This window comes from Myotis nattereri (assembly GCF_964212035.1).
Source record: "Myotis nattereri genome assembly, chromosome: 5".
In the NCBI taxonomy this organism is placed as follows: Eukaryota; Metazoa; Chordata; class Mammalia; order Chiroptera; family Vespertilionidae; genus Myotis; species Myotis nattereri.
In genome coordinates this window covers 20297560-20324849 of record NC_138080.1, presented here as the reverse complement: position 1 = coordinate 20324849, position 27290 = coordinate 20297560, and the positions used below count along the sequence as shown (strand labels likewise).

General features: G+C 47.9%; 1 protein-coding gene across 1 annotated transcript in view; it reads right to left on the bottom strand.

The window, feature by feature from the left end:
* Positions 1-27290, bottom strand: part of EPS15L1 (epidermal growth factor receptor pathway substrate 15 like 1) — a 98618-nt gene that overhangs the window by 44802 nt on the left and 26526 nt on the right. The window contains exons 5-13 of the mRNA XM_081091958.1: positions 26787-26882; positions 25688-25750; positions 22527-22652; positions 20918-20977; positions 16083-16316; positions 11188-11345; positions 8643-8799; positions 8311-8396; positions 3651-3723 (exon numbers count right to left, since the gene is read on the bottom strand). Coding sequence (XP_080948084.1) covers positions 3651-3723; positions 8311-8396; positions 8643-8799; positions 11188-11345; positions 16083-16316; positions 20918-20977; positions 22527-22652; positions 25688-25750; positions 26787-26882 — 1053 coding nt within the window. The remainder of the gene's footprint in view (positions 1-3650; positions 3724-8310; positions 8397-8642; positions 8800-11187; positions 11346-16082; positions 16317-20917; positions 20978-22526; positions 22653-25687; positions 25751-26786; positions 26883-27290) is intronic.

Sequence of the window (27290 nt, the reverse complement as noted above, 5' to 3'; positions counted from 1 at the left end):
TGGAAAGTGATGGCTAATGGAATAAGGTTTCTTTTTAGAGTGATGAAAATGTTCTATAATTGTGGTGGTGGTGGTGGTTGTAGAACTGTGTGCATATACTAAAAACCACTGAATTATACAATTCAAATGGGTGAATTATATCTCAGTAAAACTGTTGATACAAAAACAAAACAAAAAGATGCCGCAGGCCCTCACCAGCAGAGTAGTGGGTAGCAAAGGAAATGGAGCTGAGAGATGCTCAGGGCAGGATGGGGGAGGGAGGTGACGTGAACAGGACTGTGGGGGCTGAGGCTGTGCTGAGCTTTTGCTGCTTAAAACCAAACATAAACTGACCTGAGTGGAACAAAGGGCTTCCACTCCACACTGAGCCCTGACCCACAGCTGTGCCAGCAGGTGTGATGCGTGATATCCTGGCCTGACCCATCTGGGAAAAGGCAACAGGAATGAAAGGTAAACCTGTTTTCATAGAACTGTAAGAAAAATATACTGTTCTGTCCCTGACCAAGGAGCTGCCATCATTCTAGCCAGCTTACAAAGGAGGCCCCCAAAGAACTGGGCTGGCCTGGCTAGAATTAGGCTTCCTTCCAGCTGGGGGCAGGGGGCCGGGGGGGAGGGGTCTATCAAGGTGCACATGTACCCAAGTGTCGTAAAGCTGGCAGGAGTACGCTGTTGGAGCCCACCAGTAGGAGCTCCAGGGGGTCTCACCATGCCTGCCACAGACAAGAGGGGACAGTAGCTCCAGGACTTTAGATTGAATATCTGCAAAGACCCAATGGCTTTCTCAGAATTGGCTGGGAGCAGATGCCGGAGACCCAGTGACTGGTTTCCTTGGTAGTTAAATGACATTACAGCACCCAGATCCTCAGTGATCAGAATGCAAACCATAGCTGGCTTAGGCAATACGGTGGGAAGGGAGAACCACTCAGGCTGGGTTAAGACACGAGGGAGCCGCCGAAACCGGTTTGGCTCAGTGGATAGAGCGTCGGCCTGCGGACTGAAAGGTCCCAGGTTCGATTCCGGTCAGGGGCATGTACCTGGGTTGCAGGCACATCCCCAGTGGGAGATGTGCAGGAGGCAGCTGATCGATGTTTCTCTCTCATCGGTGTTTCTAACTCTCTATCTCTCTCCCTTCCTCTCTGTAAAAAATCAATAAAATATATATATTAAAAAAAAAACACAAAGACATGAGGGAGCCCTAGCTGGTTTGGCTCAATGGATAAAGCATCGGCCTGTGGACTGAAGGGTCCCGGGTTTGATTCCTGTTGAGGGCACATGCCCAGGTTGTGGACTTGATCCCCTACTGGGTCGTACAAGAGGCAGCCGATCAATGCTTCTCTCTCATCATTGATGTTTCTATCTCTCCCTCTCCCTTCCTCTCTGAAATCAATAAAAATATTAAAAAAAAAAAAAAAAGACATGAGGGAAGGGAAGGCCAGCTCCACCACACCCCACCAAGAAATGAAAGGATAGAAGGTGAAGCAATGTGGGTACCTGGGTGGGATGGGGGGGGGGGGGGGGGAAGAGGGAAGCGCTTTGTATCTAAGGTGAAAATCAGAGGGCATGGTGAGAATCAAATGACTGGATGAAGGTACAAACATGTAAAAAAATAGTCACTTCACCTATGAGGTGCTCTTATAAAAGCACTGAATATCAGCCCTGGCTGGTTTGGCTCAGTGGACTGAGGGTTGCAGGTTCAATTCTGGTCAAGGGCACATACCTCAGTTGCAGGCTCGATCCCCGTTCATGGTTGGGGTGCATGTGGGAGACAACCAATCCATGTGTCTCTCTCACACCTATGTTTCTCTCTGTCTCACCCACTCCCTTCCATTCTCTCTAAAAATCAATGGGGGAAAAAATCCTCAGGTGAGGATTAAAAAAAAAAGCACTGAATATCAGAGGTAGGCCAGTCCCTGCCTTCCGACCCAGAACATTCCAGGAGACCATCTAAGGCTCAGTCCTCACTGCCAATATGCAGAGAGACTGAGAAACCAGTGAAGAAGGGTCTGGACACAGTAGAGTGTGAACCAATGAAAGTCCTCCTAAAGCTGAGTAGACACACCCACCCCACCCTGTCTGCAGACTGCAGCTATGACAGAGGACATTTCTCACAGGGCCAGTGGACAGGCATCAAGTGCCATCCACCCCACGTCTCATAAAGTTCCAGCCCCTTGTGGGTAAATGCAGGGAATAGGTAGAAGGATTGTGAGCCTGACTTGGCTTCCCCTAGCCCAGACACACGTCCCCACCGTAAGAGGTGGCCCAGAACAAACCAGCCACTCCTGTAGCACACACTGGGACCAAATGCTGGTCTCAGCTCTATGCAGAGCAGCCCATGCACTGATCCTCACTGCCAGCTAGAGATGAAGGCTGGGAAGCTAAGCCACCCATCCATGGTCACCAAGGTGGGATGTGGTGGGCTGGCATCCTGATTGCTCCACTGTGCTCCTCCTTCCCCCAGCTCTGAGTTCAAAGCACCCAAGAACCCCACGCAGAGCCAGTCCCAGCTCAGGGACCCATGGCCAACTCAAGTCCTCTCCGAGGGACAGTGCCTTCTCTATGCATTCACACCTGGGACGTTGCAGGAACTTATGTCTCTTCAAGGGTGTAGTTCCCAGGTGCTGACCATTTTGCTCCTGGTGCAACCTCCCCTCTGCTCGTTGAATAGCTAAGTTGGCCCCAAGTGAGTACTGAGCATGTGCCAGACCCCATGCTCCAGCCCCACAACCCAGAAGAGTACAACACTCATTACCAATGTCACACAAAGCCCAGAGACATTACATTAAGTAACTTGTCCAAAATCAAGCTACTAAGGAGAGCCGAGTTTGAGCCCAGGTAGTTAGACGATCACAGTCTCTGCCATCACCACCACCCACTAGGAAACACTCGGAGCAAAAACGTTCTAAGACAGTTAGAGGCCATTGTCTGAACCTCACAAATTCAGGCTGATTGAAAGAAACCAGACACAAAAGACCACATGTTGTACCATCCTATTTATATAAAATGTCCAGAACAGACAAATTCATAAAGACAGCCCGGCCGGTGTGGCTCCGTGGTTGAACGCCAACCCATGAACCAGGAGGTCACGGTTCGATTCGCGGTCAGAATAAATGCCCGGGTTTTGGGCTCGATCCCCAGTGGGGGACATGCAGGAGGCAGTCAATCAATGATTCTCTCTCATCAATGATGTTTCTACCTCTCACTCCCTCTCCCTTGCTCTCTGAAATCAATAAAAATATACTTATAAAAGTAAATAAAAATATTTTTAAAAAATCCATAGAGACAGAAAAATTAGAGCCTTCCAAGGAAGGGGAAATGGGGAGTGACTACTAATGGTTATGAAGTAACTTTTGGGGTGATGAAAATATTCTAGGATTAGAGATGATGATTAGACAACATAATATGCTAAGAACCACTGAATTATACACTCCAAAATAGTGAATTTCACATTACGCAAATTGTATATCTCAATAAATTTTTAAAGCCCGTCTATGACTATAGGGAACTTAATTCACTTGGAAATGCCCACAGAGCTCCAATTCCCAGTGAGTGCAGGGCCACTTTCCCCACGACCCCATCCTGCCACCACTGACGAAACTCCCTGCCCTGCATTTGACACAGGACAACCTGACCAGAAGGTGCACCATGCTTACCTGCACCTCGTTCGTTTTCTGTCTGATGGCCTCTTCCTTTTCTCTAATGTCTTGTTCCAGTGTGTATTTCTCCCTGAGTGTTTAAAGATATTTCATGAAAGCACAAAGTAAGTTAACTGTCACCATAGTGCAGATTCTCCACCTGACTTCTCAAGACCCAATTCCAGCCCTAGCTGCTTTGGCTCAGTGGATGGAGCGTCGGCCTGAGGACTGAAGGGTCCTGGGTTCGATTCTGACACGGGCACATGCCCAGGTTGCAGACTCAATCCCCAGTGGGGGGCGTGCAGGAGGCAGCCAATTAGTGATTCTCTCTCATCATTGATGTTTCTGTCTCTTTCCCTCTCCTTTCTTCTCTGAAATCAATAAAAATACATTAAAAAAAAAAAGACCCAATTCCATCCATCCCTATGGAAACCCACAGAAGTCTAGGAATGACCCCAGGGACCATTTGCCCTAGGTCAGTGGTCGGCAAGCCGCGGCTCGCGAGCCACATGCGGCCCTTTGGCCCCTTGAGTGTGGCTCTTCCACAAAATACCACGTGTGGGCGCGCACGTACAGTGCGATTAAAACTTTGTGGCTCATGTGCAGAAGTAGGTATTTTGTGGAAGAGCCACACTCAAGGGGCCAAAGAGCCGCATATGGCTCGCGAGCCGCAGTTTGCCGACCACTGCCCTAGGTGATTCCCTCGCCTGAAAGCATGGGGAAAACCTGCGGATGGGATGAGGCATCACTCCCACTGTGGACATGAGAGCCCTTTAAAGCAAAGGATTTTCAAAGAGGGGGTCAGAGTGGTGAGGAGGACTTTAAAGGCTGATGTTTCGGGAGCGAAGGAGAACAAGCGAGCACCCTTGACCTTGGCTCTGTCAGACCCTGACCAGGGAGCCCAGACAAGCCCCTTGGGACTTCTGGTCCATAGAGCTGTGCATTAATAAATATGTGATATTTTAAGCTGCTTAATCTTCTTCAAATCCTATATTCACTCACTCACTGAATAAAGAGCATCTACTGCTTGGAAGCACCGAGGGCTGAGGACCCGGGGACACACGACCAGAGGCTCCTACCCTCATGAAGCTCACAATCCAGTGGGAAGACAGGTGACAAATCATTGCACAAATGAATACATCTAAGGGCCACAAAGTAAACCCAACAGGATAAGGAAAGGAAAGTGAGGTGGTCTTCAGGGAGGTGGTCTGTGAATGGCAGACATGGTGGAAGAACGTTCTAGACAACATGAAGAGGAAAGCAAAGCTTGGCTGGGGGAGCCATGGTGAGAAATTTGAAGATGCAAGTAGGGTGGGGTTTAGAGGCTGGCAGCAGAAAGTGGTAGTGACGCCCTAACTGGTTTGGCTCAGTGGACAGAGCGTCAGCCTGTGAACTGAAAGGTCCCAGGTTCGATTCCAATCAAGGTCATGTACCTTGGTTGCAGGCACATCCCCAGAGGAGGTGTGCAGGAGGCAGCTGATCAATGTTCCTAGCTCTCTCTCTCTCTCTCTCTCTCTCTCTCTCTCTCTCTCTCTCTTTCTTCCTCTCTGTAAAAAATCAATAAAATATATTTTTTAAGAAGTGGTAGTGAGGCTCTCGGGTCCCAGGGCTGCCCCCAGCTAACCCCTAGCAGGAGGCTGTGGTTGGCCACTATGCACACCAGGTGCTCAGTGGGGGCCTGCCTGTCTCCTCAACTGCACAGAGCTATCAACCCCCGGTGGCAGAAACCAGTCTCATTCTCCTCCTTATGGACTGAACGTTTGTGCCCCTCAAATTCATATGCTGAAACCCTAACCCCCAAAGTGATGGTAATAGGAGGATGGAGGAGCCCTCATGAACAGGATTAGGGCCCTTATAAAAAAGACCCCAGAGAGCTCCTTCATCCCATCTGCCATGTGAGGGCACAGAGAGAAGATAGCCATCTATGAACCAGGAGGCAACCTCACCAGACACCAGACTTGCTGGTACCTTGATCTTGGAACCTCAAGAGGCAAATGTCTGTTTTTAAGCCCCACAGCCTATAGCAGTTTGTTGTATGCACTAAGTCACTCTTATTGTGCCCAAAGGGGCTGTCTCGGTGGCAGGAACATCACTGGCCAATGCACCCTGCCAGCACTTGCACAAGAAGGCCTTCTTTAGGACATTCTGCCAGATATGAAACAACGGTAACCATCTGAATATTCGTTTCCACAAGCCTAAGAACTACCTAGCAATGTCCTTTTTAGACCCAACACATTATGACTGGATCATGTTGTAAAGGGAGAGGCAGCAGGTGTCGCCACAACCCCCACCAGCAACAGCTTGCTGAGTTCCTCTCAAAGCTGCCATCTGGGGCTGCTCCAGGCCCAGCCTCCTGTGGATAGATGCTCTTACTGGTCTCTCACCTTCAGAGGGAACACTCCTGGCTGTCAGAGGCTGCACAGCTGTAGAGGCTCCCCTGGCCTGACTTGGACACTGATGCCTCTCTTAAGACCCCAACCCTTGCATTATAGGACTCTATGCTCCCCCACCTGCTGTCCTGATTAACAGCCTGATGGGGCTCTAGGATACTGGCCTCCGCCTTCAGACCCTCTCTACCTTGCGAGGTTGATTGATCTCTGGTTTGGAGGACACAGCCCCTGGAACTAGGGGGAAAATGGGGGCCATCCTCTGGACTGAGCATGAAGGGGGAGTCTGGCTTCTGCAGGCAGCCCAGGCTCAGGCTTTGTGACCCACCCAACCAGTCCCACCTGACATCTGACCTGCCTTTGCTTTCTCAGGGCTCTGAGAGGATTAGAAGCCACTCACACATACCTCTGTAGCTGAGGGCCCCCAGCTGTGAGCGGAATCCAACCCACTCTGGCAAAATACTGCCATTTTATTTTTGTATAAATACAGGGTGTGACAAAAGTAGGCTTACAGTTGTTCCTATGGAACAGAATATAATCCTATATAATAAAAGCTTAATGTGCTAAGTATCCGGTCATCTGGTTGGCCGTTCAACCAATCAAAGCGTAATATGCTAATGATATGCTAGGACCGCTCAACTGCTCACTGTGACGTACACTGACCACCAGGGGGCAAACAGATGACCGGATGACCAGTTGCTATGACGTGCACTGACCACCAGGGGGCAGACGCTCTGACCGGTAGGTTAGCTTGCTGCTGGGGTCCAGCCAATCGGAACTGAGCAAGAGGGGCCAGACACATCCTGGAGCCCTCCCGCTGTCCTTCCACAGCTGGCCAATCTCCCATGTCCCTCCCTGGCCCTGAGAGTACACTGGTGGGGTCCCTCGGCCTGGCCTGTGCCCTCTCGCAATCTGGGACCCCTCGGGGATGTCGGAGAGCCGGTTTTGGCCCAACAGTGGAACAACCAGTCGCTATGACACGCACTGACCATCAGGGGGCAGTCGCTCAACACAGGAGTTGCCCCCTGGTGCTCAGTGCACTCCCACAGGGGGAGCACCGCTCAGCCAGAAGCAGGGCTCATGGCTGGTGAGTGCAGTGGCGGTGGCAGGAGCCTCTCCCACCTCTGTGACAGTGCTAAGGGTGTCTGACTAACGGCTTAGGCCCACTCCCTGTGGGAAGCGGGCCTAAGCCGTCAGTCAGACATCCCCCAAAGGCCCCCAGATTGTGAGAGGGCACAGGCCAGGCTGAGGGACCCCCACAAATGCATGAATTTCATGCACCAGGCCTCCAGTAAGTAATAATACAAGAGTAAACTCTGTTTTGCATACTCATAACTATAAACCTACTTTTGCCTCATCCTATAAGTGCTCTCTTTCCCATGGAGGGGCAAAGTGCTTCTGGCCCTTTTGCTCACTGTCCCTAAGTAAGGAAAGTGCTCCCTTTCCCAGAATTAACTAAAAAGAGGATGCAGCCTGGCTGGTGAGCTGTTCAGTGGTTAGAGCGTTGGCCCACAAACTGAAGGGTCTCAGGTTCAATTCCTGGTCAAGGGCACGTACCTGGGTTGCAGGTTCAAGCTGCAGCCCCAGTCAGGGTGCATGCGGGAGGCAATCAATCGATGTGCCTCTCTCACATTGATCTCTCTCTCTCTCTCTCTCTCTCTCTCTCTCTCTCCCTCCCTCCCTCCCTCCTTCCCTCCCTCACTCCCCCTCTCTCTCTCCCACTCTTTAGAAATTAAATAGAAAAAATATCCTCCAGTGAGGATTAACAAAACAAAACAAACAAAGAGGATGCAGTTCTGAAGAGGAACACAGGGACCTACAGGAAGTGGGCATATTTCTTTATGCCAGATTCTGAGAGTGCAACGCCCTGTCCAAAGCCTTCATTCACATGTGGGGAAACCCAGGAATGGAGCTGGAGACCTGGACGTGAGGCCCCTCTAACAGTTTAGCTGTCAATCCTAAGCCATTAACTTGCCACCTGAGTCACAGTCACTTTATGTGTCAGAGATAACAAGGCCTTTGGGGAAGGTGGAGGGAGGTGCTGGCGCTGTCTGGTTATCACCTGCCTGAAACCCCACAGCCCACTGGCTCCAACTGAAGACTCATATACTCAAGCTCATTAAGTCACTTCAGAAAGGCAGGAGAATTTGTGTCCCTTTACTTCTGCTGAACACACTAGTGATGGTCACTTTCCAGGAGTTTTTGAACCTCTCTCCAATACTTCTGATAGCGACCTGGGGTAGGTTTGTGTGAGATTCGGAATCTGAGGGGAAGAAGCCACTCTCACATACCTTTGTAGCTGGGCGATCTCTTGACTGATATCATCCAGTTCCTTCACACCAGTGAATTCTCCCGACCCAAGAGAACTTGAGCTGTCCTGGAACCAAATTCAGACACTCTTACATATTACCACACTGAACTCACCCCACAGCAGGGACTAGTAGGTCTTAGAATGAGGGATAATATCATCTATGTCTCCCCCAACCCCCAGGCCTGAGAACTAACAGGGCATCCAGACACACCAGAGACCCGTGGGGAAGACTCACACAGGCTGCCAGCGCCACCTGGTGGCGGGCTGTGAGAGAGATTCAAATACGACAGGGGTGTGCCAGTGGCTACTCACCGGGATAGGGGTGCCTCTCTCTGAGGGTGGGACCATGTCCGGCGAGAGGACCTGAGGGGGGTCGATGCCTTTACTGACCTTCTGCTGAATGAAATACATAGCTAATGCGAATTGGTCTTTGCTTAACTTTCCCGTTTGCCTCGTATCGGCCAGGGCCCTGGGAGAAACATGGGACGCTAATTACACATCACAGACTTCAGATTCAGGATTCACCCGGAGCAGTGAGTACCAGTCACGGGACCCATGCTTTTAAAAACTGGATAATGATGATAAAAACAACAGGCCATAGTGCAACGCCTTTTCTACTAACATCCGACTCTGGGGATCAGTCCTGGCCTCCCACCCAGACACTGGTCAAGGAGGGGCTGGGGGCAGGAGGGGACTCCATCCTGGCTATTTATCGTATACTGGTGGTGGACACAACGGTCCAGGACAGAGCAGTCCTTCCTATGGAAAGGAAGCTGGGCAAATGAGCACTCAGATCTTCAGCCAATCCCTGCAGCCCTGGGCCACTTAAGGGCCTGGGACACTGGTTTTCAATGGAGACAACGGCAGCAGCATTTGGGGTCATCATATAAGGGGGTGGGGCCTGAAAAGCCCAGTGAGGCTGCTGCACAGGACAGTCCCTCCCTGCTGAGGTGCCACTGCCCACATGGCCGTCTGCTGTCCTGGCAGACAGGCAAGGCAGCACATAAGCTCCATGACACCTCAGGAACCAGGAGCTGGCTGCTACGGGAAGGGAAGCCTTTCATGGTAAGGACTCGGCCTCCACGTCTTCCAGAAAAGTCTTCCCTTCATTCAGTCACTGCCCACTCAACATGCAGCCTCTTTCCCACTGCGCGGAGTCACTGCAGAAATGAAATCATTGTCTAACGCACAGCAAGGAGAGCTGGGAATGTTGAGCAAACTCAGGCCCAAACATTGTCCGTGAACAGGGCCAGAGGGAGCATGGGAGCATGGAGACGGCTGAAAGTCGCTAATCAAGGCTCATTTTAAAAAGTCTTTGTTCCGTCACAGTTTGAGGGCACGATTTCACACTGCAACTACTTCTCGGTCTGCCTGGGGGCCAGTTCTGCTGCACACCGAGCCCACAGCAGCTCAGGCTGTACTTCTCTCCAGCACCTCCCATCTCTCAAGGATCGCGGGCTCCAAGGCCACGTGTGGGTGCTCTGTCAGGTCCATGCTGGTCCTGACACTGTGCTGACTGATCCGGCACTAGGTGCTGTTAGGGGAAAGGCCTAGCCCCTGTTTTCCCTCTGCAACCCGTCTGGCCCTGTTCTCTCCTTTCAGTTACATCCCCTTCCACCGTCACCTGCAGACTAACCTAGACTGTTGTCTCACTTTCCTAGCGGTGATTCTAGAACTCACACAGTATGCCCTTTCCCTTCACTCCCTATATGCAATCCTCTGCATTCCTTCTTTAATCCCAAAGGATTTATGCTTTAATTGTGTCATTTACATGTTGTTACACCACTTACAGGTTGGGGTATATGGTATAAATTTCTTCCCTTGCATTGTCCCTTTAAGGAATGATCGGGGCCTTTGACTTCTGTGTACGTCCATTTCAAGTGATAAAGGAGATGTGTTTATTGGTTTCTACAAAGGGAAACTGGATCTGAAGGGGCTGCTGCTGGGCCTCCCTCAGCTGGTTTGTGACTCTTTGGGTGTCATGTGTTCCTGAGGATGGCATGGCCCACTTCCTGGGCAGAGGCCTCCCTTTACAACATGGAATTACTGCTCTACTTGGAGGACTCACTTCTCCAGAATTACATGAAGATTCTCTCCTTATAACCCCAAGTGAAGCTCCCGAAGGTCCTGAGCTCTGAGGACAAAGCTAAGAAGTGACTTTCAACACTGGCCAGTTACAAAAAGAGCCACCCCAGTGATGTGAACATTGCTCTGGCTGGCCCCAAAGGGAAGTGGGAGTGAGCCCTGCTCTTCAACCCAGCCCTGAGGTGCAAACCAGTCTCACCAACAGTATGCCCAGTCACTGTCCTGCAAAGGGCACCGTCTCTAGGGCAGACAGCTACAAACTCCACCGCCCAGGTCTGCCCTGCTGGAGCCTTGGGGGTTCTTATTACATATTCCCTGACAGGTGGCCAAGTGCTTCCATCCCAAAAGACTGTGATGAAGGCTGACCTCCCGCTAGAATCAGCATAATCACTAGCAGGAACTGGTCTAAGCCATTCAAACAGGTCACCCCAGAGCTCTCTAGGGGGCGCAGGACAGGAGACCCACCTGCTGGAGGAAAGTGAACAGACAGACACGAAATACAGGGTACAGGCCTTTATACCTGTACCTTGCTCAGCCCCCATCAGCCTGGTGAGAATAAAGTAAGGGACAGACAGAGAGGCCATTGCAGGGCTGAGGAGGAACCCTGACCATCCCTGACTGCCACACCCTCCAGCCCTACTTATCCCTCCGGCCCTTCCTATGGCACAGCCTCATTTCCACGGGGCCCCTTTGAGCCACCCACAGGCATTATTATCTTCCACAGAGCGAGGCCCAAATATTAAGGAGCTGATATCCATCTATCTGTCCTTACCATATGTGTGCTAGAAGGTTCTGGTTGAGGCCAGAGTGCATGAAGATCTCCTTCACCTCCTGGCCGCTCACATAGCCATCCAGGTCCAGGTCGGTCTTCAGGAAGATCTCATCAAAGCGCATCTTGTCTGCCACTGGCACCACCCAGTTTACTGTTGGCTGAAAGGTGGTTTTTGTACAATGGTTAATCCTCAAGCTTTTCAACACCTACAAATATACACTATTAAAGTGTTTTCACGTGTATTTTAGCAGAAAACCTTCCTCAGGACCCAATGAGCCAAGAGGACAGACAGGATCCCTGTCTGTAAAAAGGGAAACTGAGACTAAGGGAGCTCACTGCCAAGTCGGTCCGTCTCACCCAGTGGCCAGCCTGCACCCTGCACCCATCACAGCACCACTCTCCCCTCGCGCTGAGAGGGAGGTAAAGACCCAGCAGGTCTGTCCACCCACAGCTCTTCCACCCCACGGCCAAGGGCACGCCAGTCATGTTCCAGAAGAGGCTTCAAATGTGCTGGGCAAGACCCTTCTGACCACCCACAGGAGACGGGAGATGGAAGGCCTGTCTCCTCAGAACTGGCCCAGCTCTCACGCCAGCCTTCCTGTCTGCCATCTTCTGTCTGCAAACCCTTCCCTGCAACTGCCAGGTGTGTCTCGATGCCCACAGTGCCAGGATTCTGTACTCCATCCTCTGTCCCTGCCCTGACTCTATGTGACACAGGAGTGCTCCTCTGGGGTATCGGCATGTGCACAGCCCTGATGGGGGGCCTCTGACGAGCATGCCTAGGCCTCTCGAGGGAGAGCATTCTGGCAGACCAATGCAGTGTGACTTTGGCATCTGTGGAGCTTGGCCTCTCACACAGCCTGTTCAAGTTTACTCAAGGAGGACAAGTGCGCCCTAGCCGGCTTGGTTCAGTGGATAGAGCATCGGCCTGCAGACTGAAGGGTCGTCCCAGGTTTGATTCCAGTCAAGGGCATGTGCCAGGTTGCGGACTCGATCCCCAGTATGGGGCATGCAGGAGGCAGCTGATCAGTGATTCTCTCTCATCATTGATGTTTCTCTCTCTCTCCCTTCCTCTCTGAAATCAATAAAATAAATAAATAAATAAATAAATAAATAAATAAAAAGGACAAATGCCACCAATAGTGCTCTAGGGTCCATGCAACTCCTAATTCAGGGGCTTCAAGGCCCCTTGGATGCTTGGGAATAGGCCTCTTCGATTGCTAATTCTGGATGTGTCACCTCTGACCTTCAGCACTTTCATGGCACCAAGTGCCACAGCATGGCAGCCCCTTTCTCTAGAGAAGTGTCTCCTCATCTGCCTTTCCTAACAGCCCCCGATGGGAGCACCAGGAGCCCACAGAGCGAGGCTGGGAAGCCGGGCGTCACGTGGCCCAGACTGTTTCAGTCGGGGCTTCGGGTAATGACTTGGTGCAGCCAGGGACTGGTCAGAGACTCTTCAGGAGCTATGGGCCCAATCCAAGAAGCAAGGGCTCCAACAGAGAAGCTTCCAGCAGCAAGACAGACCTGCGTTTTATTTGCTACCTGATGTGACCTGCAGGCTGCTTCCCATCTGCTGTGGGACGGGGTCAGAAGAGATGTGCATACAGGAGCTCTAGTGAAGAAGAGGCTTGCTGTCTTAAGTGACTGGAGCAAACTACACCTCAGATGCCAAGAAACCCAAGGAAAAAGTCACAGCGGGCCAGACAGGCTGAGCTGAGGGGAGAACGGTTTCTGTCTGGGACAACAAAAGTCCTGACGTTTGCTGCACAAACAGAATAACCTTGCTGCCTGATTTCTGGGGTATTGGGGCATGTCAACAGCAAAATCCCGATGCCTGCTTGGCGACAAATCCATACAGGACAGACTTCCCCTAGAGCTGGGTTTAAGCTGGCTCTGTAGCCGCAGGCCCCCAGTCAATGGGAATAGAACCTAGTGGCTGGAAGGAGCCTCACCCCAAATCTGGCCATGAACAGAAACAGGTGGCCCTTGGGGAAGTCCCAGATGGGGCATCACTAACCTGCAGATGAGAGAAGTGGGGGAGAGGGAGCATGGTGACTGTGGGTCCCCCGAAATGCTCATTCTTGTATCTGATTCCTCCAGTTGGCCCTATTCCTGAAGGGGACACACTCTCCCACTTTTGAACCTAATGGCCACTGGTAAAATCAGTCTAGTTTAAGAACTCTTGGCAAGCCCTGGCTGGTGTTGCTCAGTAGTTAGAGTGTTGGCCCACGCACCAAAGGGTCTCGGGTTCAATTCCCAGTCAAGGGCACGTGCCTGGGTTGCAAGTTTGATCCCCGAACCAGTGGGGCATGTGCGGGAGGTAACCAATCAATGTATCCCTCTCACATATCTATCTATCTATCTCTATCTGTCTCTCTCTCTCTCTCTCTCTCCTCCCTCTCCCCCCACCTTCCACTTTTTCTAAAAATAAATGGAAAAAATATCCTCGGTGAAGATTAACAACAACAAAAAAGAACTCTTAGCAAGAATTTAGCAGACTAAAGGAGATGCTGGGTTTCTTAGAAAACAACAGCTTATGCAGGTCTAAGTGACCAGCCTCAGCCCCTCTCTTTGTCCCCACCCTATTATCCCCTTGCTCACCCTGCCCTGGCCTGCTCCCTGTTTCTAGAACATACCAAGTGCTCCCACTTCAGAGCCCTGGAGCCCTGGCAAACTAGTCCTCTGAAGGCTTCTTGTCATGCAGATTTTAGCTCAGACATCATCCTATCAGTGACTGTCCAGCTGGCCCCCGCTGCAGAAGCATGCACTCCTATTCACCCAGACACTTCTAGGCCAAGCCCAGTCCTGGTTTCTCATGGCTGTCAGACCTTCCTTAGTTTATTGATTTACCTATCATTTGCCTTCCCATTAGGGAAGGGGCCTATCCCAGTCACCGTGGCACCACCCAGGGCCTCCAAAACACGCTGGGCATGGCTGGAGAGCTACTAAAGATATCTGGCTGGGCTCTCCATCTATCTGATGGCGAACCTTTTGAGCTCAGCGTGTCAGCATTTTGAAAAACTCTAACTTAACTCTGGTGCCGTGTCACATATAGAAATGTTTTGATATTTGCAACCATAGTAAAACAAAGACTTATATTTTTGATATTTATTTTATATATTTAAATGCCATTTAACAAAGAAAAATCAACCAAAAAAATGAGTTTGCGTGTCACCTCTGACACGCGTGTCATAGGTTCGCCATCACTGGTCTAGACACTGGGCTTCTTAGCAGACAGCCATGGAAATCTGCCCAACCAGAGGTTCAGAGCTGTGGGCCACACCCTCCACCTGCCCGGGCACTTACAGGAGCTGCATTAGCCGTGTCCCCGAGCCACTGGCCCTCTCTCGTCTCTGTCTTTTTTACTCTAGGGTGCAAAGCTGTGTTCTACGAGCTCCTTGAAAACGAGCCTCCTGAGTCAGAGGTTTAACTTTATAAATATGTTATGAGCAAGAGAAATCGCTGTCTGATTATGCACTTCCCATTTTCATCATATTATGAAGTTGCACTGTGGTGCTGGCTGGCCTGTTGGTTACATTCATTGCTTTGCCTTTGAAACCACAAATGAGGCAGAAAGCGAAGCATGATTCCAGATGTAACTCAGTTTGAGTTCTCACATATTTTAGACAATCTCAAAGGTATTCCTTTATAAAGACGCTTGATTTGCCAGAACAAAAAACATTTATATGTATGATGCTACTGTGCGTGCAGAGTCTGAGCCCCCATGTGTCTTTCTAACATGAGATGGATGCTCTCACTCACCTCATCATTCAACATACACTCACTGAGCATCAGAGTACCAGAGACTGTTCTAAACAGTGAGATTATAACCAAGACCTGAGTGTGCTCTCATGAAGCTACAAAGTGTGTGTGTAAACAACCCATCCATAACTCACTACATTCCCAGGTATGAGACTCTAAAAGAATGTGGGGTAGCCCTGGCCAGGTATCTCAGTTGGTTAGAACACCGTCCTGATATGTCAAAGTTTCAGGTTCGATCCCATCAGGGCACATACAAGAATCAACCAAAGAATGCATAAATAAATAAATGGAATAATAAATCAATGTCCCTCCCTCTTACCCCTTTTCTCTCTCTAAAAATCAATTTAAAAAATTTAGACAAATGTAAAGCAGAGTGAGGAAAATGGCTGAGTGAGCAGGACCTGGGGATTGCTGGGTAATGGTGTGGTCATGCTAGGCTCCCTGATGAGGTGTTCCATGAGTAGGAGGCTCACTAAGCAAGATGCCCCAGTGCGATCTGGGGATACCCCTCCCAGCAGAGGGACTGCCTGAAGCAGGAGTGGCAGAGAACTGAGAGGCTGGGAGGTTACTGGGTGTGTCTGAGGAAAGGTAATATTTATATGCAAGTGAATGAGAAAATTAATTATCAGTCCCTGTTGCTATAGTCTGAACGTTTGTGCCCCCCTAAATTCATATGTTAAAATCCTATCCCCAATATGGTGGGGTTAGAACATGGGCCTTTGAAAGGTAATTAGGTCATGAGGGTGAAACCCTCATGAATGGGATTAGTGCACTTATAAAAGGGACCCAAGCGAGTTCTCTGGCCCCTTCTACCATGTGAGGACACAGCGAGAAAATGGCTGCCTGCAAACTAGAAAGCCCTCATTATTTGCCCAATCTGTCCATGCCTTGGAAGCTTCCAACCTCAAAAACAATGAGATATAAATGTCTGTTGTTTATAACTACCTAGTCTATGGTATTCTGTTACAGCAGCCCAAATGGACTAAAATACCTGTCACAAATATTTTTAATTTAAGCATAATCATTGCCATTTGGGAGCACAAAGTACTTGCTCCCAAGAAACATCTTGCTGGGCCTTTCCACATGAAAATGGCTGTGCTGAGAAGTGGCCATGTACACGGAGGGCACCATACCTGTGTTTGCTTGATACTGTGCTTGGGAGACAAGCTTCCTGTGCTGTTTAGGCTGCTGACGCTGCCATGGGAAGGCGTGGAGCGGAGGCTGTCTTTAGGCGGGGGGCTAGCGGGCAGGACAGGCACGGCCCCTGGGAACACTGTCTTCTTTCTCTTGGTGGGTGGGATGAGGGACGGGGGCAGGACGGAGGGCACGGGCTCCTTCTCAAGGGCTCGGTACACCAAGTGCATGGCCTGTAAATGCAGAAGAGAATCACGTTCTGGTGTCAGGACAAGGGCAGACAGAAGGCAGCTCTATCAGGGGCTGCAGTGACAAGACAAAGATCATTCTTTATATATATATATATATATATATGTGTGTGTGTGTGTGTGTGTGTGTATTTTATTGATTTCAGAAAGGGAGGAGAGAGAGAAACATCAATGATGAAAGAGTATCATCAATTGGCTGCCTCCTGCATGGCCCCTATTGGGGACCGAGCCCATAACCCGGGCATGTGCCCTTGACAGGAATTGAACCCTGGACCCTTCAATCCACAGGCTGGAGCTCTATCCACTGAGCCAAACCGGGTAGGGCCAAAGATTGTTCTTTTTGAGGTCACTTCTAAGCTGAAGAGAATAAAAAAAACCTCTTCTAATAAGCTATACTTCCAATGTAAAATTTTCCAAGGCATTTGTAATTGTGATACTGAATGAATACAAAAGGAAGTCGATCATGCCAAACTCCACACGTCCCTTCACTACACAGGAGGGCCAGGGCTGACAACTCACAAAGTACTGTAATTTGAAAGTCTAAAGACACACCACAAGAGCTGTGTTTACTTCAAGATATTCTGGAGACTCAGAAATCTACAGGAAAGGGTGCTGTGCCCAGGACAGGCGGCTCTCCTGTTTCAGGCAGGTAGGAAATGGAAACTTTGTCTAAAACAAAGATTAAAAGATTATTTCAAAATGCAACAAGACCAAACCACATTTACAATGCTCCTCACTTCAAAATATTCTTTAAGTTGCTATTTGCATAGAGAATAGATCCTTAACACAGGTAGGTCACTATAAAACGCAACAAAATGTTACACCCAGCTGGTGAATAATAAAAACACACAAAATGACACAATTCTAAGACCCATTTATAAAAGAACATAAATCTTGGCTAACATGATAAGAAATGACAAAAGCAAAACAAAAAGGGCCCAGCTGGTGTGGCTCAGCGGTTGCGCATTGACCCATGAACCAGGAGGTCATGGCTCGATTCCCAGTCACAGCACATGCCCAGGTTGCGGGCTCGATCCCCAGTAAAGGGTGTGCAGAAGGCAGCCAATCGATGATTCTTTCTCATCATTGATGTTTCTATATCTCTATCCCTCTCCCTCTCTCTCTGAAATCAATAAAAAACATATTAAAAGAGAGAGAGAGAGAGAGAGAGAGAGAGAGAGAGAGGGAGAAACTTGGGGCTCGTGAAGCTGTGAGAAGAAAGAGGCCCATTCCAGGTTCACTCCGGGCCGATCACCCCATTCCTGAGGACCACTCCAAGGACGCTTCAATGATATGAACACTTTAAGTCGTGCAGGCAAAAGAAATATGAACAAATAAATAATGAGGGAGCAAGGGGTGGAGACTGGGGAGTTTCATGTTTAATAAGAGCAGGGTTTCAGTTTTGCAAGATGTAGAGAGTTCTGGAGATGGATGGAAGTGGGGATGGCACAACACTGTGAATGTACTTAATGCCACTGAATTGGACACTTAAAAATTATTAAGATGGTAAATTTTATGTTATATTTTACTATACAAATAATAATAATAATAATAATAATAATAATAATGGACAACCAGTAAAAACAATAGGATGGAGAAACATGGAAAATGCTCAAAGTAAAAAGGCAGAACAGAGTTGACATGAGTGGAGAAAACACAACTGAATACTTGTTAAGTATAAGGCAGGGGTGGGGAAACTTTTTTCTGCCAAGGGCCATTTGGATAACTATAACATCATTTGTGAGCCATACAAAATTATCAACTTAAAAATTAGCCTGCTTTAGGACTATCCCTATTAACTTCCTTTTATGTAAATAATTTGTGAGTTTCTGAAAAACTTGCTTTTGCTTATTTAATTTTGAATAAAAGCTAAATTCATAATACAAAAAAATTAGGCTGCTATATTTGGTCAAACCTTTAATTAACTCACCCCCAATGCCTTGGCAGGGCCAGACCAAATCATTTCATGGGCCTTATATGGCCCTCAGGCTGGACGTTCCCCACTCCTGGCATTAGGATTATGAAGGGGGATTCTAAGAGAAATCTGTAATTTCCTTGTAAAATGGTTTAGATTTAACCTAGAAGCTTAAAAGCTCAAAGGCTTTATACACATAATATAGTAAAGATAGGAAGACGCTTCAATTCATGTATATGTTGTGAAAATCACATTTTAAAGATATTTAAAATTCCTAGAACAGAGGGATATGGTTGGGTATTCCCAGATAATTCACAATTGTGGTGTGTGTTTTTTTTAATTTATTCTTTGGGGACAGTGGGGGAGAGGGGGGACCTTTGAACTTAATTACTGTTTATTAAAGCCTTATCTATCCTTAACTACAAGGGACCACTTTATTCTTTGTTTGAGATGTAATGGAATGAGGTAAGTGAATAAATCCTATGAATGGGAGGAAGGTCCAACATGGGGATGAGGTGGAAGGGAGAGAGAAGAGGAGGGACAGACTGACAGGGGCACAGGATGAAGAGGGCAGGCTCAAGGAGAGGTCAGCCCAGCCCACCGGGCAGCTGAAGAAGCGGATAGGTCGCTGCAGGGCTGTGCAGGGAGGGCAGCTATATGGGAAGGTAGCGCATAGGACAGAAGAGCCTTATCTGCACACAGTTCCACTGCTGTCACTAAAAGAAGAGGGTGAGAGTGCCTGGGTTTAGGCCCAGGCAGAAGCGGACATGGAGCAGGAGCACCCCAGGGGTACTGAGCACCCCAGTGCCCAGATTCTGGTTTCGAACAACATTCTCCACTACCAGGACTGGGATGCCCTGGAAAAAGGGCTGCCTGGGGGAGCCAGGAGGGTCTTATTGTGCCATGAGGAAACAACTGGTCAGAGAATGATGGGATGTGACCAAAGGACAAAGGAGTCAACTGGGAAGAGCTCCCACTGGGCAAAATAAGTCAGGCCAGTAAGGGATTACAAACCGTGAAGCAGAGGACGCATCCATAGTCCACTCTGATAGAAACAAATTCCTGACGGTAGAAGGCTAGCTAGAAAATGCGCAAGGAATGATGGAATTACAAGATCCCCACCTGCAACCACCAGAATCCTAACTGATGGAGTCAAGACTCCTGGGAGGATGGGAGAACGAGCAGGTGAGAATCAGAGGGGTATCAGGGTGTTCAGTCTCCATGTGTCTCTCACAAGACACTGAACACGAAGAAAAAGAATAACTACAGCAGTCTCCACCCTGACCTCAATCAAGAATTGACACTATCGCAATGACATGTAATAAGACATCACACGTTTTAGAGATGACTTGCCGTAAGACATCACATGTCCTATGGATACCCCAGGAGAACACATATCCCATAAAGGTGCACGGCCTGGATCATCAGAGAGAACAAGAGAGACAACCCCATACTGAGGGACACTCTACAAATGCACTCTTCAAATGCCCATGTGTGCCATGGGACATGAAGACAGAGCTGCCCCAGATTAGAGGACACAAAAGAAACAGGGTTACAGAACAGAACATAGCAGGCTGGAGTCTCTTTAACTACAAAGGACATTTTGCGGAAAATTGGCAAAAATATGAATAATATCCTTAGATTATATAGTAGATGATATAACATAGTAATATAGCCTGGCTGGTATAGCTCAGTGGTTGAGTGTCAACCCATGAACCAGAAGGTCAGGGTTCAATTCCAGGTCAGGGCACATGCCCAGGTTGTGAGCTCAATCCCCAGGAGGAGGCTTACAGGAGGCAGCCAATGAATGATTCTCTCTCATCATTGATGTTTCTCTCTCCCTCTCCCTTCCTTTCTCTAAAATCAATAAAAATATTAAAAAAAATACATATATATATATATGTAGTAATATATAACTATAAAAATAATTACTATGATAAATTAAATAATTTCAAAGCTCATTTCCTGGTTTTAAAATGGAAAATGGTTATGTAAGAAAATTCCTTGGTTTTAAGAAACACACACTTAAGTATTTTGGATTTAAAAGGTATAGCATCTGTAACTTACTCTAAAATGGTCCAAAAGAAAATTCATGGATGTGTACACATATATACATTTACTCATAGAGAGAGAGGGAGAAAGGGAGGAAAAAAAGATAAATGTGGTAAAATAGAATCTGAGTGAAGGATGTTTACTATAACTTTTCTTTAAATCTAAATTATCCTATATAATAAAAGATTAACATGCAAATCGACCGAATGGCGGAACAACCAGTGCTCTGATGCACAGTGACCACCAGGGGGCAGATGCTCAATGCAGGAGCTGCCCCTGGTGGTCAGTGTGCTCCCACAGGGAGAGCGCCACTCAGCCAAAAGCTGCGCTCACGCCTGGCGAGCACAGCGGCCATGGTGGGGCCATGCTAAGGATGTTGCAGGGAGCGGGCCTAAGCTGGCAGTCAGACATCCCTCAAGGGCTCCCAGACTATGAGAGGGTGCAGGCTAGGCTGAGGGGACCCCCCCACGCCCGCCTGAGTGCACAAATTTTGTGCACTGGGCTTCTAGTATCTAAATAAACATTTTTAAAAATTAAAGAAAAAAATAAGTCCAGAAACCTTCCCCACACCATGAGAGGCACAACAGAGTGAGGAAAGAGAGTCACAGTGGGGGCCTACCACAGCAAACTCATCTCTGTCCAGATGTCCATCCTTGTCAATGTCACTGAGGTCCCAGACCTGCAAGGAAAAGAGCAGCAAGGCTTACTGGGGGGTGGGACGTACCAAGGCTTACTAGGGGAGGAAGGGCTGGTGTGCGGCAAGAGAGCCCACCAGAACTCAGATTCTGAGTGCATGCTGGAGTTAAAACAAGGCAATCAAAATGCATTAAGAACCAATCTGCAGATTCTCTGAAAAACCATCATCCAATGAAGTATTATGAGTTCCAAGAACCATTCTGTCATACTATGTTCATGATTTTCTCTAACAAATGATCATGACTGTAATCACATCCTCCCTGATTTTTTTCTTTATCACCTCACAAAGAAATCTTAGCTAGAAAGATAGTTAGTTTTTGGCACAATGTTGCTCTAAACATAAGATGACCCCCACCCCCACCCCGCCCACACAGTCGTGGGCATGTGGTCGAGCAGGTCTGTGGTGTCTCATCTCCTCTTCCATCAGCAGATAGTGAGTCAGGTGCTAGGCTTGTGCTAGGCTTACCTAGAACCTGAAGGCCAGGCAGACAGGTATGAGTTCCTAGAAAAAGGCCACGTGCCAGATTTTTTAAAGCACAACTGAGGCAATGACCCAAGTTAGCTCTCCACCCTGCTGTGTCCTTGGCTATGACCTCTCAAACATTCCAGAGGCCAGAGCCTCCAGCTGGCCTCCCTGCCTTTAGTACTATCCCCAGGGTAACTACAGGGACTGCTCTAGAACAAACTCTGACACTACCATGCCTTGCTGACAACTCCTCAGTCTGGCACACGGAGTCCCCAGTACCCTTAACAGGTCCTGCACCCCAGACCAGCCTCCTGGGACCCCACCTTGAACTCTAGGGACACCAGAGTATTCACAGTCCCCTCAAGCATAGGAATGCCCTCTAAAAGGTTTTCAGAAAAGCTGGCAATAGTAAAGCCATGTTACAAGCCTTAAAGACATTGAAGTCATTAAGGTCCCTGAAAATGGCTATAAGAAATTTTAATAATGAAACCATTTTCATAAGACCTGAGCTAATTTTAAAGCTTCATATAACTAGTACAAATGATTTGGTGGAATTTCTAAATGTTAGTAAAAAATAAAAAAATAAAGGTGTTCAGTATTGGGCTGAGGGCTTTATGCCTTTTCATTTAGGAAGCAGAAAAGTAACTTTCCCAAAGATACGGTGTATGTGTGGGGGAACCAGTATAAGAATGGGCCTTCCTGCCTCCACAGTCCTCCCTGTACCCAGGGCTTCCCCACTGACATGGGCCAAATCATTCTTTGTGGGGCATCCTAGGGACTGCAGGGTGTTGTGCAGCACCTCTCGCCTCCATCCGCATGATGCCAACAGCACCCAAGCCAGGTGGGACAGCCCAAACTGCTCCAGACATTGCTCATGTCCCCTGGGGATAGAATGGCACTACCCAGCATGCCAGGCTGCCTCTGATGATGCCGTCATAGCCTGGCCTTCTCAACCTGTAGTCTGCCACCTGAATGAGCCATGTGTAAAGCCTAGGGAGTGTCTGTGGACAGCAAACATGGGGCCAGCAGAATCCGCAGCCTTTAGGGAGGTGAGAAAACCACTTACCCTGCCCAGGACATCAAGAGGCAACTTTGAGTTCATGAGAACTGGCTTAACTTTGTCTCCAGAGAGCAAGCCATTTATAGGTAACAAGCTTTCAAAAATTCCATCGAATTTTGCCTTTTCTTCCACCTAGTTGGAAAGAAATAGCCCAAGTGAGTAAAAAAGTGGGCCTGTGGGAGAGTCTAAAGCGAGCTGGAAGCTCAATGAACGTGGGCGAGGATCCACCCCAGGCCTCACCTAAATGCACAAGACAGTCTTACAGCAGTTCCAGAATGAACTTATGCCCTGCAAGAAACCTCCTCTGATACCCATGGATCTGGCAGTCAAGATCAATAGGAGAGAGAGGATCTGACCCCAGGGGCTGCCAGGGAGATAAACATCATTCCTTCTGTGTCCTAGGACAAGAGCATGCATGGATTTTAGTTCTTTAAACAAGGAACTAAATCTGGATATCAATCTACAGAACTAACAGAATTAAAAAGCGAAATATAAAAGTAAACCAAAGATTTGCCCGGACAGTGTAGCTCAGTGGTTGAGCTTCGGCCCATGAATCAGGAGATCATGGTTCGATTCCCAGTCAGGGCATGTGCCTAGGCTGCAGGCTCGATCCCCAGGAGGGGGAATCGTGCAGGAAGCAGCCGATCAATGTTTCTATCTCTCTATCCCTCCCCCTTCCTCTCTCTAAAATCAATAAAAATATATTAGCCCTAGTCAGTTTGGCTTAGTGGATAGAGCCTCAGCTTGCAGGTTGAAGGGTCCCAGGTTCGATTCCGGTCAAGGGCACATGCCTGGGTTGCGGGCTCGATCCCCAGTGTGGGGTGTGCAGGAAGCAGCCCATCAATGATTCTCTCTTATCATTGATGTTTCTATCTCTCTCTCCCTCTTCCTTCCTCTCTGAAATTAATAAAAACATATTTTAAAAAATAAAACAAAGATTTAAGTAACTAGTTATCCAAATCAGCATTAAACTAGGAAGTTCCCTTGTCTAACAGTAAAATAATAAATAATAAAAATTCCTGCTGAAACCGGTTTGGCTCAGTGGATAGAGCGTCGGCCTGCGGACTGAGGGGTCCCAGGTTCGATTCCGGTCAAGGGCATGTGCCTGGGTTGCGGGCATATCCCCAGTGGGAGATGTACAGGAGGCAGCTGATCAATGTTTCTCTCTCATCGATGTTTCTAACTCTCTATCTCTCTCCATTCCTCTCTGTAAAAAATCAATAAAATATATTTAAAAAAAAAATTCCTCATTAACAGAGTGAAGGTCTGGGCAGAGCAGTAGCTCCTGCTATTTTGAAATATGACATGAGGACAGCATATAAAGGGGGCTGTTGGTGAGGAAGTTTTGGGTGGGAGATTCCAATATACCTCCTGCAGAAATAGAGCCTGCAGTAACTGCAACCAGGAGACCGAAGACCTCTCACCACCCGCTCTGACTACAAGCTGAAACCACTGGGAGCCCTAGGAAAACACTCTCAACAAGTGTTCCTCAAAAAAAGAAAGCAGCAGCAAAATGTGGTTCACACAGACACTGGAGTATCATTCAATCTTAAAAAGGAGGAAATTCTGACACAAGCTTCAGTATGGATGAGTCCGGAGGACATTATGCTAAGTGAAATAAGCCAGACACCAAGGACAAATTCTGTGTCATTCCACTTATATGAGGTCCCTAACTTGGTCACACTCTCAGAGACAGAAAGCAGAATGGTGGGTGTTGGGGCTGAGAGAAGTGAACGGGGAGCTAGTGTTTAATGGAGACAGAGTTTGTGTTTAGAATATGAACAAGTTCTAAGAATGTAGTGGTGATGGCTGCACAATGTGAATGTACTTAACACAACTGAACTGTACACTTAAAAATCATTCAGATGGTGAACTCTGTTATGTGTATTTAATCACACACGCACAAAAAAGAACAAGAAGAAGATGACCAGACACTGCACATATGAGCCACTGTGAGCGATAAGAAGCCAAACACTCTATGTCTGCCTTGAGCGTTGGGCTTCTCCCGCTGATCTGTCAGGCTCAGTGACTTGGTGCTTCGAGAAATTCAGAAACTTCCACAACAGAAAAGAACACCTGACCCTTCAGGTTTGTCTGTCACGGTTCTCTCTGAATGGAATCCTCTTGAAAACAGTCTACCCCATCCCAGCCCCACTTCTACCCTGACTGTCTACCCTCCTCAAGGCCTCACAGGCTCCTCAGCCCCAAGCCCTCTTCCTGAGGCCTCCACATGGCCCCCACCAGAAAGAGACCAGAAGTGTTCAAGGAATAAGATCTCTTTGGTGCCATTTTTCATGACAAAGCAGCCCTTTTTCAAAGCAAGCATCATGCAACTGAACGATGGTTAAAGAAAAATCCTTTGCTACTGGGATCACCACCAGCAAACTGCTTGATTGCTCACAGAGGAAACTTCACCACTCCCTGGTCACATGAGGCCTCTGCCTGCCCTGTCTCTGCACAGACCTCTCTCCATCTAAACCTTTCCAAGGAGAGAACAAACCAACTCTGTAAAAACAGAAAAGAAGCACTTGGGGGGTGGAGGGGGTCAATATTTTATAGCAAGACTGTTGTTAATGTCAGTATTTAAGCCAAATAAAAGTGAGGAAATGTGACAATCCTCTCACAGTGAGTGGGAGTGAGGAAGTCTCATCATTATCTGAGGGACCATCTCTGCATCCCCATGTGCATTTCCTTTAGGAGTCATTCTGCACTTACTGGAAGACACCACTCATTTTTCTCTTTCTAGAAGCAGTAAAACAGATTTCCAGCCATAATATCTCTTTCGTAAAAGTTTATGTGCTGAGAGAAGCTTCAAAAAGCAATGAAAACATCAGAGAAGGAAGAGTGATAACATATAAGCTAGCTGGAAATGATAGAAAGAGTTGCAAAGACATGCTGGAGGTCCTAAAAGCTTGCAAGTTCTCACAATTTCCCCTCTATCCTGATTAAGCAATCCAAGCAGCAGAAACCACAGAACATGACCTAGAAATGCAAGGCCATAGCTGCTCTGAAGACTTCCATTCGAAAAAGTATTTCATCCCAATTCTATGGCATACTCACTCTGAAATACAGATGACACAATCCTATAAAATATTTGAATTAACATTATAAATGGCTAAACAACTGCACATGAAGGACAGCCAAGGGGTGTCACCCCTGTCACTTACCCTCACAGCCCAAAGAGCCTCTGCAGAAGGTGGTGTGACCATCAAAGGGCTGCTGGTGTCATGCTGGGGAGAAAAGAGAAAGAATCTGCTGTGACTGACACAGAATTCAACTACAGGAGCATGTGTTTATGTTAAGGATACACATTTCAAAGTGCTTTCACAACTGGGGAAGACCTGGTGCGCTCGCCCTCTGGGAACATACCCATGCTGTTCCCTCCCCCCTCTTCTTCCCTCTCAGGCATGCATCTCCTAAACTTTAAGGGACCCCAGGAGACTTGCAACCAGGGAAGCAATGGGCAACGGCAGGCTTACCCCCTGAACCTGTCCCCAAGGACCCCTTTCCTCTGCCTTTCCAGTGAGCTGACAGCTTGGCTCAGTTCTTTCCCCTAACGTTTCTAGAGCCCAAGCAGCCCCATGTAGTCTTTCTCCTGTTGTTTCCTGTATCCAAGGCCCTTCCTTGTTTCACTGTCCCCAGCTTTAATAAACATACTCTCAAAATAAATGTAAAAACAAAGGGGGAAGATCTCAAAAAGTTAAACACAATGACCATAGACCCAGCAATTCTACTCTGAGGTTTGCACTGAAAAGAAGTGAAAACAGGTGTGCAAATCCTTATATATGAATTTTTATGTCCACTAGCAGATGAGCAGATTAAACAAATGGGTGGGTCGTACAATGCAATCTTTCTCAGCCATGAAAAGGAATGAAGCATCGACACACACTACAAAGTGGATGAATCTTGACATTATACTGAGTGAAAGTCAGATGTATGATTCCATAAAATGTCTAGAACGAGCAAACCAGAGACAGAAGCAGATTTGTGGCTGCCAGTGGCTGGGGAAGGGGAAATAGGGAGTGATTACTTAATGGGTAGAGGGCTTCCTTTTGGGGTGATGAAAATGTTCTAGAACTAGATAGAGGTAATGGTTGCACAATATTGTGAATGCATGAAATGTCACCAAATTGTTCATAATTTTAGGTTATGTGAATTTCATCTCAATAAAAAAGGGAAAAAGAAAACATGGAGAGAGAGGCAGGCAGACAGAGAGATACAAATGGGTAGTATTACAAGGTGAATTGGAAGGATTTTGACACTTACGAATTTAGGCGGTGGCATGTTCAAATTCAGATTGCTCAAGGTAACTTCATGGCCACTCTGTGCACAGGCCACTAGTCTCAGTGCAACATAGAAACCCTGCAAATCCAAAAGAAGGAGGATGTATAAATCCTACCCAGCCGGCAGTGGCAGCAGAGGAAGAGCTGTCTGTGGCAGCAGGCTTTATGGTTCTCAACCTTCCTAATGCCGAGACCCTTTAATACAGTCCCTCATGTTGTGGTGACCCCCAACCATAAAATTATTTTCGTTGTTACTTCATAACTGTAATGTTGCTACTGTTATGAATCGTAATGTAAATATCTGATATGCAGGATGTATTTAGGCGACCCCTATGAAAGGGTCATTCAACCCCCAAAGGGGTCTTGACCCACAGATTGAGAACTGCTGCTTTAGGGAAAGAGGGATTTCAGTTCACGTCAACAGAGATTGCATGTGCAAAAGTCACTTACAGTGTCAAGGTGAACTGATCTCACCTTGGGAGCATTG